Genomic DNA, 20,506 nt, shown 5'->3' with positions numbered 1-20,506 from the left:
GCTCCTACATACACTCTTTAAGTGTATGTACTTACAGCCTTAAGAATCCCTGATGAAAGGGAACAGTGAGGCAGGTGTGTGTCCTGTTGTGCCCATGCTGCAGGCACTGCAGTGTGATGCTTACACAGGCTCAGCACTGGCAGTTTCTGCAGCTCTCACTGATGCCAAACAGGCTTCATTGCAACCAGTTATCTGCAGTGAGGCGTTTCATTTTGGGATCACAACACCAAATCTGGCAGGAATTTGATTTTACCATGGAAGCAGGTATGGCAGTTCCAAGTTACTGGATGAACATCAATGGCCTACAAATCTTTTTAGTGTCATTCAAGGATATTTTCACAGCTCTGGCCAAACTTTATCCTGAGGCTTCTTCTCAGTGGATTATTTTCCTTTGACCTTCTGAATTCCTGTAGCCAGCTCATCTAATCTCAGAGGGGTCTCCTGGCAGAGGGAAGCAGACCCAGCCATAAAGTGGCTCTCACAGTTTCATTCTAACCTTGAAGAACTTGGTTTAGATCAATAGCTTGTGGAGAAATCTTTAATCAAGTTGCTGAACCTTCCTTTGGATGTCTAAGCACTCCACATTCTGAATCTTAATTATGTTCCTCAAGGATTTCAATTTAATGCTGTATTTGTTCACAATATATTCATTGTAGACTCACATGAGTTACAAAGGACAAGCTACAGTTTTACTGGAGCTGTGGTTTGAGGGACGCTTTTAGCAAAAGGCAGAAAATATGTAAAGGCCTGTTTCTGCTAGAAGATAACAAGGTATTTGCAAAGCCATATCCCCAGATGAAAAAGTATTCAAATAGGATCTCTAATTTGGAAAATTAAGACTATAAAAAGACTCTGTTATCACATTCAAAGTGGGTATTCCTTTCCCTGTTACTACGTGTCTCCTCTTTCATCAACTCTAAGTTCCGTGACCTGTTTTTTATTCAGAGCTTTAGAATGCAAATATGTAAATGTGTGTACGCATACCAAACAGTTCCTTATTTTCATACTTTTCTGAAAGAATGGAGGTAAACAAGAACATTCAAATAAAAGAAAATAGCACACAAGACTCATGAAATTTTTAGGGCTTTCAAAGTAATGATTTTATCTTTCTTTTGGATGACATTGTTTATTGTAAGACATCATTTTTATTAAATACACTGTAATACAAGAGACTTTCCATGTCATGTCGAGAGAAGCTGGTCACATGATTCACAAACAAAACTTTTAACACTGGTACCTAGGCATCACTTTGAAATCAGCCAAGATGCAATGACAGTTTTAAAGCAATGGCTTGTTATAACAAACTGCAAAACAAGAACCACTAAATAGTTCCACGTAGACACCACGTTAGGGGTTAAAAAGAAAATAAAAAGAAAATAGAAAGGAGAAAGATAGCTCTATACACTAGGTCACGGTTTGGTGACAATATAGAGGTTTATATTTATATGTAGATATCTTCCTCTTTACCAAAGTGACAAAGAGAGCGATATCTAGAAATATATATACATAAAGTATAGGTGGAGAGCAGGGCTGGGACAAATGTTTCATAATTAATTGATTCTCTCTCTATTGGTAATTCAGTTAAATATTAATATCGAATTAAATTACTTGTATATAAAACATTCTTAGCTGCTTTTCTTTAAGTTACAGAAAGATACATATAAGCTGCAAGATATAGACCTCTGGAAAAACTCAGTTTGATCTCTATTTTCTCACATGTTCAATCAAATGTAATGGCCTTATTATTAGCAGCTTCTATTATCCTTGCCCGAAGTATTCAGTGTTTATAAAATACCAGCTGGTCATCACTCAGAACCTTCTACAAGCAAACAAAAAAACCCTACAGACCTGGTCTTGAATGCATAGACGGAAAAATAACACATCCATCATTTCCCATTTCTTCTCCTGAGATGTATGTTTAAAAGATGGCAAAATAGTCACTTGGTTGCTATTGTGAAATTCACAGTGTTTTCCCTGCAACATGTAGACTTTTTTTTTTAATTTTTTGCTTCACATTTGTGATGAATGTAGCATATCCCCCCCCAGCCCCCCCCAACAAAGGTGTTTTAACTAAGGCTCTAAAGGACCTCTTGATTCAAAGCAGCAGTGGTTCATCCCAGCCCTCACAAGAAACTGCAACTTCCTGTGCTATCAAAACCATCACCTTCAATTAGAAACCCCAATCTCTTTCCCAGCCCCTCCCAACCCCCCTCCCACACATTGTATAGCAGTATTTGAAATGCAGTTACAGGCTGCAACAACCCAGACACAGACTTGTTCCAACACATATGCATTGTACCTTAGTCATCCAGTGACCTAATAATTTTATTGGGTTAATTCTTTTTAAAGTGTTTTGTGTAAGTCTACATCAACCACAACAGAAACAAATGCTCAGAAAGGTGGGGTGGGAGGTTACAGAGAGAGAAAGAAAGAGAAGGAAGAGAAAAAGGAAAAGGAAATGAGAAAAGGAAAGAAAGGAAAAGAGAAAGAAGGAACAAAAGCAATAAGGAAAGAGCAAGAAAGAAAAAGAGAAAAAATAGGCAGTTATGTATTAAACTGTAGACAATATATAGATATACTGTTTTCCAAATCAAAATGAATGAAGTCCTTTTAAAAAAGGGTACACTCCATCATGCATCATGGGGTGCTTTTGCTTTACAAGTATCTGTTCTCCATGGCCAGTTCTGAGCTCTGCAGATCTATTGAGAGTGACAGACAGAGTGTGGCGAATGCTGACATTATTACTGCTGAATTTTGGCATTCTCATTGTCCTACGAGTCATGTTGCAGTCTGAATAGTCCAGCTCATTCTTATTTCGTTACTGCAGATGAGTATCAAACGCTAATAAAGCTGCACTGTTATTCTAGGACAACAAAACAACAATAGCACAAACCTAGAAATGGCAGTAAAACAATCTCTGTCTTCCAAGCTTGGAAGCTTGTCTGTTCATTTCGTTGTGAGAAATCAGCAAGTGAGATGGGAATGGAAGAAATGTTTTTATGTAATCATCTGGGGAAGAAAAGTGCATGTTGTTATATCTCTGGCATTCTAGCACTGCCTCTGCTGCACACCAGTTAGTTAAAAAATTGAATCTTACAAACATAGAAAAACAAATTTCAAAAGAAAAAAAGGTATTTTGGTTACTCAGCAGACTTTATCAATTTATTATTAGCACTAATCATAATTTGTCAGAACATAGGTGTATGTAAATTTATACATATACACACAGCCCATACATAATGTGCATGCATGTCTGCACATATATAAATAAAATACAACAGACATAGGCATACATGTATATGCTATGTGTGTATATATACACGCCATATGCAAACACACATATATAATATATATTATATATATGATCAGTTCATAGCACAGTCCAGAAAGACTTTTTAAATGAGTCTGATTGTCATATTTACTCAGTGTAGACAATTTAGCTGACAGTGCAAGCATGATTAATATGCACATATACTCACCCTTCATTGTGATTTGAACACATTTCTTCCTCTTCTCTGCTCATTCTGCTACACTTACCCACTTTTTCATGAACAAACACAAACTATGTATAGCTACAGTTTATAGCTTGTCTACTGTGATTATATATTTTACGCACTATCAAGAACATTAATAATATAGGTCAAAGTTATCCATACTGGTGGCTCTGTAGAACATTTGGTCCTTTAGAAGTTTAACATACTGCTATGTTATTGCACAATGCATTGTAATACTATTTATTCTCTGAAATGACTCTAATAGTCTCACTAGTAAATCAAAAAGAAGATGCCACTAAGTACATTTTCAGGGTTTTGTGGTTATTTTTGGTATACATTCTTTCAGTGCTTGCAAAACCCACCTGTTTGCTTTCAGGCTGGAGCCTGCTTTCCAATAGAAGCAGCATCTCAGATGCCTTTTTCTTCAGCTCATAAGAAACTAATGCAAAATACAGCAGGTAGAAGCTTAGCATCCCCTCCACCATCTGCAGCCTCCTTCCACTGCACAGTAAGAGCAGACTCTTGACACCTTTCTTCTCCGACACTATTTTGAAAATCAACTTCAAATCCCTTTAAAACACAACATTCAAATTCTCAAGAGAATGGGTTTCACTGGATGCTCAGTCTTTATCTAGCTTTCTGTGAACTTTCAAGACAGTCTAGATAAAATCTTAAGGCCCATTTTGTAGGAATCTTCTTCTGGCTTTTTGTGTGTTTCCAGTTCAGTAGCGGTTAAGAAATAACATCTAGCTTATTAAAGAAATACTGAGTATGGCTTTATAGTTACACTGTCATGTTTATTTATAATGCTGCCTTTTCAATGACATTGAGAAGGGTAAAACTTCATCAGTGTCCAGTGAACTGTTCTCTTTTGAAAATGTTCAGAATCTTCATGAGCTAGCTCTCAAAGCTTCTGAAGAAAAAAACCTAAAGTGCTTAATAAATAATATATGCAAGCAAATTATATATTAAATGTGCTATGGGAACACTTACAAAAATAAAATGCTTAATTTATTAAATAAATATCCCCAACACAAAGATGAAGGACTATTTTGATCTGGCTCATATCAGTAAAAATAACAAAAAGAGAAAGCTGAAGGAAAGATCACTTTTTTTTTTGCAGTAATGCTCCCTCACAGAGGGAGGCAGAAGTCTTGAGGAGTAAGTAAGGTAGGTTTTCATTTGTAAGAATTCATATTAAAAATAACTCTAACTCTAAATTTGAAATCCTCAAACTTTTGATTTGAAAAATAACAGATATGCCCATGAAGCTGTCATCAACAGAGTGGCCATGCAAATGTACACATACAATGCCAATCCAATCAAAAATAAACTATTTAAGAAAAAGTGGATGTTGGTAATGACAGCACTAGTACCAATACAAACATGGTGCTGAGCTCAGAGTCTTTACACTCTGAATAGTAAGCCATAAACTCAGAGTAGTATTTTTTCTCTAGAGATCTCTATCCCCTGTCATGTTACAAACATAACCAGTGATCTCCATGCTTTAGATTATTAATGTTATATCAGCCTATTGTATCTGTAACATTGTAAAGGCATTTTAACATGGCTAATGTCCTCCATTAGCCTCTTCTAATGAAATATATGCTATATTGTTATGAGTTTGCTATGCCTACTAGGGTGTACTACAGGATGAATGATAGTTTCTGCACAAAGGGCATTAATCAACAAAGACCCTGCACAGGTTGGCTTGCATGGTTCAATTAAAAAAAAAGAAAAAAAGAAAAAATATTGAGGAAGGAAGGAATATTCTGCTGGACAAGCAGAGTATAAGATACACCTGCCCCAGCATCTACAGCTTGTCCTATTTTATCAAAATCCTTAGATTCAACATGTGATCCTGAAATTAACACTGTACATTAATAAGCCTAGCTTCAGCCTTTATTAAAAAATACTAGCTGGAGAACATTTTTATACCAGTGGCATGACAATATCCTACCAGAAGACGAAATAAGGGTGTGTGTTTAGTTTGTCACGTTGTAACGTAATTGTGTTCAATGCAGGCAGCATCTTTTTCCCCTTTACAAATATCTGGCAATGAAAGGTGATGGCAAAGCACCTCCTTGAACAATCCTTTTAGTCCTCAGAAAGACTCTTCAGGGAAAATGCTAAATCCCCTCTTGCCTTTCATCAAATCTTTTCAGTGTTTTTTTTTGTGGGTTTGGATGCCGTCTGATCTCCTAGTTCCTCCAGATAGTGTATCACACAAGACTGTCTTCTTTCCATCTGGCTTTATCTCCGCAAGGAACATGCTTCATGTAGAGAAAACCAGTCTTCTTTTTCCACCCACATGCTGAAGCAACAAAAATTGAGGTGAATCCATAGAAACTCCCAGTAGCGGTACAGCAGAAATCACAAAGTTCGAGTCAAATATATTTTTCCCTTTTTTTCATCCACATCAAAGGCATGAATACAACAATGCATTGTTAGTTGTGGTGGGCAAACTGAAGAGTCTGCTGATATAACAGATCAGGTTTTTAAGGCCTTTGTCTATGCAGAGTTATAATAATGCAGAAGCCAAATTGATTAGAAAGACAAGAAAAAAGGAAAAAAATGATAGAAACTGAAAGAGAGAGAGAGAGAGAGAGGAGATACATCTCAGTAATGTCTAAAAAGTCAATACTGTGTCTACAGATGGAGAAGTGCACATTGCTTGCCCTTTGAAAGCTTCTCCGCAACTTTGTCATTAATACTGTCAAAGTTAAGAACACATCTTAATAGAGTTCAGGGGCAGTTGAACACATTAATTCCTGCAGCCCATAAAAACAAATGCTAGACTTTAGCCTAAAATATCCAAGTAGACTGGAGATGCCTTGGCCAGATTCTGGAGGAGTAAATGGATTTCTTTGATGTTGAGCCTCATGTGAGGCTCCCGTTGCCAACAGCCCAGCATCAAGTCATACACTTCCTTGGGGCATGTGCGAGGTCGCTGAAGGACTCGGCCCTGAGTGATGCACTCAATCACCTACAAGAAATCACAAGGAAAGGATCAACACAGCTGTGCCAAGTACATAAGTGTCATCCATGGAAGAGTTAACAGCTAATCGCCACACCAGCCTTACTAGTGGCAGTCACCCAGCCAACTCTGCCAAGGGCTGTGTTTCTAGGTAGACTCATGAGCAGCGTGATGTGATTTGGAAAAATCACTGTAATTTAAGTTGTCAGGGAGCAATAACTTCCATGATGTTAAGTTCGCCCACGTTGCCCCTTTTACTGATGAGGGAATGATAGCCAGGAAGTAATCCCTCTCTCTACTCATCCGTCAACCTTAACTCAGAAGGAGTCTAAGTTTTCAACCTGCTCACAAACAGAATCAATGGCTCTCCCTCCCTCCCTCCCTCCTTAAACTGTATCACTGTGGCTAATCCCTGGAAAGAGGTGACTTATGACTGCCTGGAAATCAACAGATCATCAGATTACTTCAATCTAGTGAAGAATGGTTTTGAACAACCACCCCGCAACAATGAAATGTATGGTATGGAATTGAAACCACCCAAAACCCATTCAGGGTATAGCTAAGCTCCTTTTCATTGCCTTATGGTCTGTCTCAATAGCCAGAGCAGACTCTGTCCTACACAAAGGAAAAAACTAAATTCCAACTGGTATAGTTCTGTTTGGACAAATTACATCATTTCCAGGGAGAAAAGGGTGAAAACAAAGAAATCCAACCCCAAAGTTCATGACAATACCATGAATACCTGATACCAGGGATCCTGCCTTTACTGAATAAATTTGTTGCTGTCCCTTCTCCAGAGAAGCTATACAGTTAACGTGCCAGCCTTCCCAGTGCAGTTTGAGAATATATTACACACACCTCATTGTTTGAGAGCTGATACCATGGCTGTTTGCCATAAGTAAAGATTTCCCATAGTACAACCCCCAGGCTCCAGACATCGCTCTCTGTGGTGAACTTCCTGTACATGATACTCTCTGGAGGCATCCAGCGAATTGGCAGCATGGTGTGACCCCCAACCTGAGAAAAACAAATGAAAGAGTCAGAAATAATTCCTCAAGACCCTCACAAGGAAGGGTATCAAGATGTTAAATAAGAAGAATCCATGGTTTCCTTTTTTTCCCATTTGAAACCACTCACTTCAATGACCTTTTAAGAACTAGAGATTCATGGTCAAAAGTTCTCTTCCCCCAACAGCAATCACTATTATTATAGGTTTCTCAACAGAATCTCCAAAGACTTTGTTCCTGAAGTACAACCTCATCTTTAACATTTACTTGGCACACTCTACCCAAGGAACAGGAAGCTTTATAAAATTATTAACTAACGTAGCTTACCAACCCAGTTTAAATTAGGCCAGTTTTACTATCCATTTTAATGCTCAGGAAAATAAAAAAGATTCATGAAATGTAATCTATTCTACACTTATGATTCTCCTGGAAACTCATCAATATCAGCTGAAATCCATGAAGATACCGTAGTCTGACTGCATGACAAGGTAAAATCAGGATCTGTATAGTATAATATTCTATTTCTGAGTGAGTTAAAGCAATGCTATTTTCTGTTAATAATTTCCAAAATTAATGCATCAAATTATTTTATTCCACATTAACTACCCAGTCCTTCACAGCTTAAAAAAAAATAAAATCAGTCCTTTTGATATATTTCTTTGATAATATACAAACTTGTAAGACATGGACTCCTATCCCAAATTAACTCAAGTTGAATAGGATCTTTCACTGAATTAATGCCTTTCTAAAAGTCTCTTAGCACATTTTTCATTTTCCCCAGAATGCTATACTTCCTTAAAATTAGGATTCCTAACCTTAAAATATAAAAAAAAATGTTATTCTCATTTTCTAAACAATTTATTGTTCCTGATACATCCCATTCTGACTGAATCACATCAATAAAGAGATCTACTCAAGTGCTTGTAAGTGTTATTCTGAGTTACTGTAATACAGATATTTAGATATTCTGATTACTTTTGCATCAAGACAGCTGCAAATGTTTCCAAGGAAGTTAGGATTTAAAAAAAAAAAAAAATAATCTTTCAAGGACGTCTAATTTTTGATCAACTCTCATTTTCCTGTCTGAAAATGTATTTAGTTATGAAACGACATTTGTACTTTCAAGACCCTGTCAATTCAAAATATCATTTCTCCTTGTGAGACTTTACATTATGTTGTTACAAACAATGCCCTCCTTGTTCTCATGTTGAACAAGCATGATCGGAGCTAGCCTAGCTAGAGCCACAGCCGGCACGCTTCAGCGACCGCGAGGGTCAACGGAGATGAGGAAAATCAGAGGGAATAGCGCAGACATCGCGACTCCCGACATCTCCCGATCCCCGAAGCCCCAGCAGCCCTTGCGAGAGAGCGGCTGACGTGGCGGGGGGCGTTCCCACGGTGACGGTGACCACCCCCCTGCCCCTTGCCTTGAAAGAGCCTTTGAGAGGCAGCAACCGGTCGCTGCCCCCTGGGCGCCGGGAGGAGCAAGCGGGTCGTGTTGCTGGTGTCCCAGACTGAGCACCAGTATGGTTGCCTCCAGAAAGAGAGCTTGCAGTAAGGTGACTGCAGCAACTCAGAGACCCCGTCCCAAACCATGGCTGTTCAGGTCTCTGGGTGCAGGGAGTGCCAGAGCCTGCTGCTGCTGGGGGAGGGAGGACAGCATTCCACCTGCGTGAGGTGTGAGCAGGTAGAAGATCTGCTTAGCCTGGTGGCAAAACTTAAGGAGGAGGTTGAGAGGCTGAGGACCATCAGGGAGTGTGAAAGGGAGATCGACTGGTGGAGTAACTCCCTGGCGGGCCAGTCGGAACGGTTCCAGGGAGATACCCCCAAAAGGGGAAGTACCCCCTGCCTTCTCAGGCAGAGGGGGATGGCCCGAGACAGCCCCTGCCCTGTAGCTGTTGCGCAGAGGTAGGGGACCAAAAAGACGACGAGGGTTGGAAGCGAGTTCCAGTTCGGTGCCGTGGGAAACCCTCCCCCCCTTCCTGCCCTGCTTCCCCAGGTGTCCCTCTGTAATAGGTTCGAGGCCCTGGATCTTGAAGGAGAGGTAGGTGAGAATGTGGGGCAAGGCCAGCCCACAAGGCCACATAGGAAAAGGGGGTCGACTTTGCACCTCAAGACTGTCTCTGTTAAGAAAGAAAGAAGGGTCACTGTAGTAGGGGATTCCCTTCTGAGAGGAACAGAGGGCCCGATATGCAGAGTTGACCCTCATCATAGGGAAGTGTGTAGTCTGCCTGGAGCCTGGATCAGGGATATCACTAGGGCGCGCCCCAACCTGGTGCACCCGACAGAGTACTACCCGCTGCTGGTCTTCCAGACAGGTGGGGAGGAAGCTGCTTCCCGCAGTCTGAGGGGGATGAAGAAAGACTACAGGGCCTTGGGGCGGATGGTGAAAGAGTCTGGGGCTCAAGTGATCTTCTCCTTACTCCTTCCATCTTCCACTGATGATGTGGGAAGATTCAGTTCATAAACAATTGGCTTCGAGACTGGTGCTACAGGCAGGGCTTTGGATTCTTTGATAACAGCTGGTTTTATAGGGCACCAGTCTGGACAATGACAAGTGAGAAAGGTTTGTCTCACAGAGGCAAAAGGATGCTGGGGCACGAATTAGCAGGGCTCATTTGGAGATCTTTAAACTAGATTCGAAGGGGGATGGGGTTGTAGCTGGGCTTGCCCCAGTGGGGCAGTGCTCCAGAATTAATGAAGACTGGGAGGCCTCCTATAATCCTAGGGTGAAATCGGTGTGCTCAGCTCGCTCCCTGGAATGTCTGTACAGCAATGCGCGCAGCATGGGAAATAAGCAGGAGGAGTTGGAAACCTGTGTTAAGTCAGGAGACTATGATCTGGTGGCAATTACAGAGACGTGGTGGGACAGCTCACATGACTGGAATATAGTCATGGAGGGCTATGTCCTTTTCAGAAAAGACAGGCCAGCCAGGAAGGGTGGTGGGGTTGCTCTTTATGTGCGGGAGGAACTACAATGCACCGAGTTCTGTCCGGGGACAGATGACGAGCGAGTTGAGAGTCTGTGGGTGAGAATTAAGGGGCAGGCTGGCAGGGGGGATACTGTTGTAGGTGTCTCTTACAGACCACCAGATCAGGGTGAGGAAGTTGACGAGGCCTTCTACAGGCAGCTGAGAGCGGCCTCACAGTCACAGGCCGTGGTCGTCGTGGGGGATTTTAACTTCCCTGATGTTTGCTGGAAGGACCACTCGGCAACCCAGCCGCAGTCCAGGAGGTTCCTCTAGTGTATGGATGATAACTTCCTCCTGCAAGTGGTGGATGAGCCGACCAGGAGAGGAGCGCTGCTGGATCTCATCCTCACTAACAAGGAGGATCTGGTTGAAGCAGTAAGGGTTGAGGGCTGCCTTGGTTGCAGCGACCACGAGATAGTGGAGTTCAGGATCCTGTGTGGTAGGACTAGTAGAATACCAAGTAGAATTGCAGCCCTGGACTTTAGCAGGGCAAACTTTGGCCTTTTCAAGCAATTGCTAGGGGAAATCCCATGGGCAAGGCTGCTTGAAGGTAAAGGGGCCCAAGATAGTTGGTTGACATTCAAGGACTGCTTTTTCCGAGCTCAAGATCGGAGCATCCCGACACGTAGGAAGTCAAGGAAGAGGGCCAGGAGACCTGCGTGGCTAAATAGGGAATTACTGGGTATGCTCAAGTGGAAGAGGAGAGTTTACAGGTCATGGAAGGAGGGGCTGGCCACTTGGGAGGAATATAAGGCTGCTGCTAGAGGATGTAGGAAGACAGCTAGGAGGACTAAGGCCTCCTTAGAATTAAACCTGGCGAGAAGGGTCAAGGACAGCAAAAAGAGCTTTTTGAAATACATGGCAGATAAAACTAACACCAGAGGCAATGTAGGCCCACTGATGAACGGGATGGGTGCCCTGGTGACAGAAGATACAGAGATGGCAGAGTTACTGAATGCCTTCTTTGTCTCTGTATACTCTGCTGCAGGCAGTCCTGAAGAGCCCTGTACCCCTGAGACCTTAGATGAAGTCAGGTCGACGGAGCGGTTTGCCTTAGTCGATGAGGAATGGGTTAGAGACCAGTTGAGCAATCTGGACATCCATAGATCCATGGGTCCAGATGGGATGCACCCGCGGGTGCTGAGGGAACTGGCGGAAATCATTGCTAGACCACTCTCCATCATCTTTACCAAGTCTTGGGAAAAGGGAGAGGTGCCTGAGGACTGGAGGAAAGCAATTGTCACTCCAGTCTTCAAAAAGGGCAAGAAGGAGGACCCGGGTAACTATAGACCGGTCAGCCTCACCTCCATCCCTGGGAAAGTAATGGAACACCTTATCCTTGGTGCCATCTTAAGGCATATCAAGGATAAGAGGGTTATGAGGGGCAGTCAACATGGCTTCACCAAGGGGAAATCATGTTTGACCAATCTCTTAGCCTTTTATGAGGAAATAACACGGTGGATGGATGATGGCAGAGCGGTGGATGTGGTCTACCTTGACTTCAGCAAAGCATTTGACACAGTCTCCCACAGCATCCTCACAGCTAAATTGAGGAAGTGTGGACTAGATGATCAGGTAGTGAGGTGGACTGCGAACTGGCTGAAGGAGAGAAGCCAGAGAGTTGTAGTCTATGGGGCTGAGTCTAGTTGGAGGCCTGTAACTAGTGGAGTGCCTCAAGGGTCAGTACTGGGACCGGTATTATTTAATATATTCATCAACGATTTAGATGAGGGAATTGAGTGTACTATCAGCAAGTTTGCTGATGACACTAAGCTGGGAGGAGTGGCTGACACGCCAGAAGGCTGTGCTGCCATCCAGCGAGACCTGGACAGGCTGGAGAGTCGGGCAGGGAGTAACTTGATGAAATATAACAAGGGAAAGTGTAGAGTCCTGCATCTGGGCAGGAACAACCCCAGGTTCCAGTATAGGTTGGGAAACGACCTGTTAGAGAGCAGTGTAGGGGAGAGGGACCTGGGGGTCCTAGTGGACGACAGGATGACCATGAGCCAACACTGTGCCCTTGTGGCCAAGAAGGCCAATGGCATCCTGGGGTGTATTAGAAGGGGGGTGGTTAGTAGGTCGAGAGAGGTCCTCCTTCCCCTCTACTCTGCCCTGGTGAGACTGCATCTGGAATATTGTGTCCAGTTCTGGGCCCCTCAGTTCAAGAAGGACAGGGAGCTGCTGCAGAGAGTCCAGCGCAGGGCAACGAAGATGATTAAGGGAGTGGAGCATCTCCCTTATGAGGAAAGACTGAGGGAGCTGGGTCTCTATAGTTTAGAGGAGACTGAGGGGTGACCTTATAAGTGTCTATAAATATATAAAGGGGGAGTGTCACGAGGATGGAGGCAGGCTCTACTCAGTGGCAAACAATGATAGGACAAGGGGTAATGGGTACAAACTGGAACACAAGAGGTTCCACTTAAACTTGAGAAGAAACTTCTTCTCAGTGAGGGTGACGGAACACTGGAACAGGCTGCCCAGGGAGGTTGTGGAGTCTCCTTCCCTGGAGACATTCAAAATCCGCCTGGACACGTTCCTGTGTAACATTATCTAGGTGTTCCTGCTCCGGCAGGGGGATTGGACTAGATGATCTTTCGAGGTCCCTTCCAATCTCTAGCATACTGTGATACTGTGATACTGTGAAAACCAAAACACAACAGAAGTTCGGTCAGTTCACATTATTTCTAAATCACTGAGAACGTCCACTTCCAGCTATTTGTCAGTAATTTAGCATTATCTCAACACACAAAACCACAGCCACGGCTGTGAGAGCTCAGCCCGGTTCTGTGCATCACCACAAGCCAACGCTTGCTACTGACTCCATAAAAAGCAGAAAGTCGTTGCTAAAACTTTCATAGACTCGGTCTGTTACCTGATTTTTATTCTCCACCCCCTGCATGAGATGTCATGTGGGTGATGGAGGAATGTTTTTGTCAGGATGCTGAATGAAAGGCAGGGCCCCCAATTTCAGTTCCAGGCTACAATGCAGGTTTGTTTCTGACGCAATGCAGGTTGCTGTGCGCAGGTTTTAGAGCCTTTCAACAAGGGACTTAATTCCTGTGGCTTTCCACCTAAACTAAAAACATACATGTGAACACTCTACTGACAGAGAATGCATACACATTTTTAAATGCTTTGGCCCAGTCATCTCTGTGTTACAGTTTAACCCTCTGGCAGGCTGTAAGCCTCTGTGCATCAGAATTTTATATATTGCTCTTGTGAGATCCCTCCTGGAGTACTGTGGGAGTTCAGCTCTGGGGCCCCTGACACAAGAAAGACCTGAAGGATATGTCTTCAAATTGGAGAGGCATGGGTTTAACAGATGGACCACTCTGTGGATAAGGAATTTGCTGGATGATCACACTCAGAGAGTTGTCGTCAATGGTTTGATGTCCAAGTGGAGAGCAGTGACAAGTGGTGTTCCCCAGGGGTTGGTACTGGGACAAGTGCTGTTAAACATCTTTGTTGGCCACATGGTCAGTGGGATGGAGTGCACCCTCAGCAAGTCTGATGATGACACCAAGCTGTGTGGTGTGGTCAACAGGTTGTAGGGAAGGGATGTTATTCAGAGGGACCTTGACAGACTTGAGAGGTGGGCTGATGCCAGCCTTACGAAGTTCAACAAGGCCAAGCGCAAGGTTCTGCACCTGGATAGGGCAATCCCAGGCACAGCTACAGGTTGGGCAGAGAATGGATTGAGAGCAGCCCTGAGGAGAAGGACTTGGGCTTGTTGTCTGACAAGAAACTCAGTAGGAGCCAGCAGTGTGCTCTCACAGCCCAGAAAACCAACTGTATGCTTGGCTACATTAAAAGGAGAGTGATCAGCAGGTTGAGAGAGGTGATCCTGCCCCTCTACTCTGCTCTTGTGAGACCTCACCTGCAGTACTGTGCTCAGCTCTGGGGCCCCCAACACAAGAGATATGTGGACCTGCTGGGTCGAATCCAGAGGAGGCCATGAAGATACTCAGAGGGCTGGAACACCTGGGCTGCAGAGACAGGCTGAGAGAATTGGGCTTATTCAAGCCCAGAGAACAGAAGGCTCAGGAGGGACCTTCTTCCTGTCTTCCAACACCTAAAAAGGGCCTATGAGAAATACGGAGAATGACTTTTTATAAATGTAAGTAGTGATAGGGCAAAGAGGAATTGCTTTAAACTGAAAGAGAGGAGATTTAGATTAGATATTAGGCGGAAGTTCTTTACTGTAAGGATGGTGAGGCGCTGGCACAGGCTTCCCAGAGGAGCTGTGGCTTCCCCATCCTCGGCAGTGTTCCAAGCCAGGTTGGAAGGGGCTTTGAGCAACCTGGTCTGGTGGAAGTTATTCCTGCCCGTGGCAGGGGTTTGGAACTAAATGATCTTTAAGGTCATTTCCTCCAACTGAAACCATTCTATGATTCTGTGGTTTTTAACCATCTTTGGCAGAGAAGTCAATGACATGAAGAGTTTGAAGTAACGCACAAACACACTGAGATGCAAAAAAAGTTTACGTTTCCAACCTTATAACAACCCTTTCCATAACCTAAACTGACATGGCCACCAAACAATTCCACACCTGCATCTTGAGAAATATTTCATTAGAAAGTAAGAAAAGTTAGTCCTTTAGAAACATGCAGCCACATACACCCAGACAAAGGGCTAGTGCTATCGAAAGATGGTTGGGGATGAGAAGTTTTGATCTCAGCAAATATTAAACCAGCTTTAAGGTCTGCTCATCGTATAGCCTCTGCTACTGGTTCTATTTGACGATTTCTTTGGCTCATTCCTTAAGCATTAATGAAAGCTGAAAACAATAAAACATGTGTCTATGTTTTTCATTATTTGTCACATCTTACATTAAGAGATTTTGAAAAAGCAATTAAAAAAAAACAACCCCAAACACTCTCCAAAGCTTCTTTTTCCATGGTTCCTTGCTACATAACCACCAAGTATTTGTGGTATGACTCTGTGCTGAGTTTCCAATGTCATTCAGTAAATATGAAGAACACCCCTCTGGAGTGGCTATGATAAATTGCCATCAAATGATGGCTCTGCAATGAACTGATTTACAACATCAGACTTAGCTGTCTCCCTTTGCAGCCATAGAAAGACTGACTCGTCAGTACTGACACCAAGAATTCAATGTGCAGATAAGCACAAGCCACAGGGCTCTTTGGTGTTCTTCCCACATCATCTTGCCTGGAGCAGTGTCCATTTCTGTCCCTGAAGGCAGAAGACTTCACTGGGCAGAGTACTAATACAGGTCTCAGAAGTCCTGAGGTCTCTCCATCCCTATCGTTTCAGTTCAACTACATCTAAAGCACAGGTCAGGACCTGGCCATAGCACATTTCCTTCTCTATTAATGATCAGTGGTTACTAAATCAACACTCACTCAACTCAGAAAACATTAAGGTCTGTGCTATGTATGCTTAAAATGAAGCATATGCTTCAGAGCTTTCTTAAACTGAAGCTTAGGACTTTACACCACTGTTCACAAGATGCCTGAAACAAATTGAAAGTCAGTTGTGAATTCCATCCGATCTTTATTGGACTGTTGAGTCTCAGCACCCAAAGTTGGGCCACAATAGCAATTAAGAGAGGTGCAGTGGATTTTTGCCTTTCTGCCTTTCTGGTGTTACCAAACTCTCTGCAAAGCTAAGGGGTGTTTTCCAAGAAGGAAAACAGGACTACACTGAGCAAACTTTGAAGGTGCTGAGTGCTTCAAAGCAATGCTTTCTGGGTATGCTTTAATAAATGCAAGTATTACACAGCTCTCAGATATCATTAGCACTCTGCAGGATAAAGTTCCTGCTATACACACTGTAATTGCAGTGCTGCTTGACACACATCATTTTAAAATGGTTGCGTGCTAAGCAGACTACAGTTGCAGGTAAATAACACATTCATATTCCATCTAGGTAAGGTTATGACGGGTTTAAAAGCATTACAGTTTTCACTTAATATGCTGTCACTTCAAAATCCATAGTGTAGTAAAAATACTGCAAAAATGACCATTTTATGGAATGAAATTAGGGTATAGTACCTGAAAGCAGCTGCATTATAATGGTTCGTTTTTATTCAGAATCACACTTCTACAGATCCTTTCTGGGACTTAAGTACTTGCTTCCAAATTTCAGTTTATGAAAGCAAGCACTCCCTAGCTCAGCCATAGCCTTTCATTAAGTTCACTAGTTGCTTTTACAGTCAATATTGGGCTAGAAACCAAACCAGAAAGCCTGGTGTATTAGCTTCTGCATGGTGCTGACTATCCACAGGGAGGAGGCTGCTATGCCAGATTAGTCAACTAAGATAGTCTTGAAAGAAGCACTTCCAAGGGGAAGCCGCCACTCCTGTTCCATGTATGAAATGTTGCACTTTCAAAAGTACAGTGTCATTCCACTTGTCACCACTTTCAGCACTCATCTTTAAATGAATTTAACACTTTGAAAGGTGTCAGATAAGCTGACCCTGAACATTGTTTTCATCTATTTGCAAACATCAAGCTTCAAGGACTGTAGAAGCACCGTGTCTTAGCCTTTGTGCACTTTCTGGATTCATATGTTCCATACCCTGCTTCATAGGCACTAGAAAATGATGAAGTTTGTCAAATGCAGAAATTTCCATTTTAAGAAGGAAACCAGGCCAGCAGTACAAAATTCTGCTGCATCATAGAATAGTTAGGGTTGGAAAGGACCTTAAGATTATCAAGTTCCAACCCCCCTGCCATGGGCAGGGACACATCACACTTAACCATGTCACCCAAGGCTCTGTCTAACCTGGCCTTGAACGCTGCTGGGCATGGAGCAGTCACAACCTCCCTGGGCAACCTATTCCAGTGCCTCACCACCCTAACCGGAAAGAATTTCCACCTTATATCCAATCTAAACTTCCCCTGTTTAAGTTTTAACCCGTTACCCCTTGTCCTGTCACTACAGTCCCTAATGAAGAGTCCCTCCCCAGCATCCCTATAGCCCCCCTTCACATACTGGAAGGCTGCTATGAGGTCTCCATGTAGCCTTGTCTTCTCCAGGCTGAACAGTCCCAACTTTCTCAGCCTGTCTTCATACAGGAGGTGCTCCAGTCCCCTGATCATCCTCGTGGACCTCCTCTGGACTTGTTCCAACAGTTCCATGTCCTTTTTATGTTGAGGACACCAGAACTGCACACAATACTCCAAAGTGAGGTCTCATGAGAGTAGAGGGGCAGGATCACCTCCTTCGACCTGCTGGTCACGCTCCTTTTGATGCAGCCCAGGATACGGTTGGCTTTCTGGGCTGTGAGCACATGCTGCCAGCTCTTGTTCGTTTTCTCATCAACCAATACCCCCAAGTCCTTCTCTGCAGGGCTGCTCTGAATCTTTTCTCTGCCCAGCCTGTAGCTGTGCCTGGGATTGCTCCGACCCAGGTGTAAAAAGTTGATGGTTGTTGGCCCAGAGTGTGCACACTCCATCCATCCATCCATCCATCCATCCATCCATCCATCCATCCATCCATCCATCCATCCATCCATCCATCCCATCCATCCATCCATCCATCCATCTCAATATAAACCCAGCTTTCTTGCATGTTAGTATTACTGCTACAGAGAAGAGCCTTCAGCTGATTGCCATCAGGTACACAAATAACGCAATTTCCCTATGCCAATTAAAAATGCATCTGTCAGTACCCTGCCCTGATCACTGTTTCAACTTCTACTGCCCAGATGACATGCGAACACAAAGCCCTGTTGCCCAATGTTTGTGATCAAATGGATATGCTCTGTTAAATCTCTCTTACATTCATCAAATGAAGCCTTGTGCTCCAGCTAGGAGCAGGAGGCTGAGGGTGGAGCTGAGGGAGGCCAACCTACAGAGTTATGAAGAAACAGGCTGCATGTGGGGCTACAGAGATAAGACGCAAGTGAAGGTCTGGGAAGAGCACAAGAAATAAAGTTTTTAGATGATCACTGAATCAATTCACACCAGTTTTATGCCTTTCTTTTTTATACAATTGAAGGGGTAGGGCTGAATTGATTGGCCACACTTTTGTGAAGTGCAACTCACTCTCACCATAGCAACACTGTGGTGCTGAGGGCATGTGTGCTAACTTTGTTTGAGGTAGAGTTAATGTTCTTCATAGTACCTAGTATGAGGCTATGTTTTGGATTTGTGCTGACAAGAGTGTGATAACTCCGGGATATTTTAATTACTGCTGAGCAGATGTTTATGCAGAGTTAAGGCCTTTTCTGCCTCTCACTCCACCAGTGAGCAGACTGGGGGTGCATGAGGAGTTGAGAGGGGACACAGCCAGGACCACTGACCCCAACTAACTCAAAGGATATCCCATACCATATGATATCATGTTCAGCAATAAAAGCTGTGGGAAGAAGAAGGAAGGCAGGACATTTGGAGTGATGGTGTTTATTTTCCCAAGTAACCACTACTTAAGATGAAGCCCTGCTGTCCTGGAGATGCTGAACACCTGCCTGCTGATGGGTGAATAAATTCCTTGTTTTGCTTTGCTTGTATGTGCAGATTTTGCTTTACCTGTTAAACTGTCTTTATCTCAAACCATGAATTCTCTCACTTTTACCTTTGCGATTCTCTTCCCCATTCCACTGGCAGGGGAAGGGCTGCGTGGGGTTTAGCTGCTTGCAGGGGTTAAACCATGACAGTCCATTCTGGTGCCCAACAGGGGGCTCAAAGGGTTCAAGTTAAAAACAGATTTGATTGCAATGTGCTACATCAAATTTATAGCTGTTATTGCTGTTTAGCTGTTAATTGGTGGGCTCCTGTGCTTGCCATGGGGCTTGCTTATCTTCCTTTGTACAAGTCGTGTGCTTATTAGTGGCTGTTTTTAATTTTTACCCTTTTTGTAGGGCTGTACTGCTTCTCATCTTACTCTGTTAGGCTGGGAACATTGGTTTTTTGCTAACAGGAATGTCCATACGCCTGGCCTGGCAGATGGCCAGGACATTGCTGCTATATCTGTGCTGCTGAACTGGACAGGCTGGAACTTCAGTCAAAGGGACTATGACCCATGGATGAATCTGTACAGGAGCACGACACCCTGAATCACCTGTGGTCATGGTTATGTCTCTACCAGAGCAGGTCTAGCTCTGAAGGGGTCATGACCCAAGTATAAGTCCATATTGCAGCAGGTACACCTTGAAGCATCGGTGGCTGTGCATGAGGCCGTGCTGGAGCAGCTGTATTGCTAAAGGCGTTGTGGCCCATGGAAAAGGCCACACTGGAACAGATACACCCCAAAGTAACCATGGCTGTTGACAAGTCTATGCTGCAGCCTCTATACCACTGAAGAGACTGTGGCTCACAGATAAGGCTCCACTCGGAACAGACACACTCCCAAGGGACTGCAGTCTGTGGATAAAAACACGGGCAAGGGAAGGTATTCATTGTGATGTTAAATACAACGGTCTGGTCCAAAGGGACCAGGGATGTAGATTGTAATGGGAATACCTTTAAACTGTTGTAACACAGGACTGGATTTGCATGTTACAGGAATTCCTATGGTGGTACCACTTGCTACTAGTCATTGCAACGTTAAACCCAATAATCTGGACTAAAGGGGCCAAGGGTGGAGAATGTAACAGATATAGCTTTAAATTGTTGTAACCCATGATTTCAGTTGCATACTGGAAGAATTACTATAGTAGAAACCACATGAACCAATGGAAGATTAACCTTATGAGAAGCAGTGAAAATGCAATAGTGACCTGACAAGAGCTGGCTTTGGTACCCAGTAATTCCACACAACAACATCTCTCCTGTTTTGATATACCACCATAACAGATGGAGCCCAAAGTCATTGACTAAATACTCAGTGGATATTTTGTGGACGCATGTGGACATTTTGCAGACATTTTACAGGGGTGGTCCATAGGAATGGGAATGATACATGTGTAATATCCCTGAGGATGGAAAGGGCAGTTGTAGATAATGAGAATGTATTAGACAGTACTGGACCTGAGCTTAATGTTAATAGTACATAAGAGGGGGTGGGCAATGTGCTGGTTTTGGCTGGGATAGAGTTAATGTTCTTCATAGTACCTAGTATGAGGCTATGCTTAGGATCTGTGCTGGA

The 20,506-nt window shown here is 43.3% G+C and overlaps 1 protein-coding gene across 2 annotated transcripts in view; it reads right to left on the bottom strand.

The window, feature by feature from the left end:
• Positions 1-1,098: 1,098 nt before the first annotated feature.
• The window catches only part of NTRK2 (neurotrophic receptor tyrosine kinase 2), a 217,519-nt gene continuing 198,111 nt past the window's right edge, over positions 1,099-20,506 (bottom strand). For both annotated transcript variants that reach the window (XM_061456280.1, XM_061456281.1), the window contains 2 exons: positions 7,330-7,488; positions 1,099-6,480 (listed from right to left, as the gene is read on the bottom strand). In XM_061456280.1, the coding sequence (XP_061312264.1) occupies positions 6,295-6,480; positions 7,330-7,488 (345 nt within the window). In that variant the 3' untranslated portion in view covers positions 1,099-6,294. The remainder of the gene's footprint in view (positions 6,481-7,329; positions 7,489-20,506) is intronic.

This window comes from Pezoporus flaviventris, unplaced genomic scaffold (assembly GCF_033815535.1).
Source record: "Pezoporus flaviventris isolate CSIRO_AGI_PZ_B2104156 unplaced genomic scaffold, CSIRO_AGI_Pfla_v1 ptg000022l, whole genome shotgun sequence".
Classification (NCBI taxonomy): domain Eukaryota; kingdom Metazoa; phylum Chordata; class Aves; order Psittaciformes; family Psittacidae; genus Pezoporus; species Pezoporus flaviventris.
Note: the sequence above shows the minus strand (reverse complement) of the source record. Positions and strands in the feature narration are given on the sequence as shown.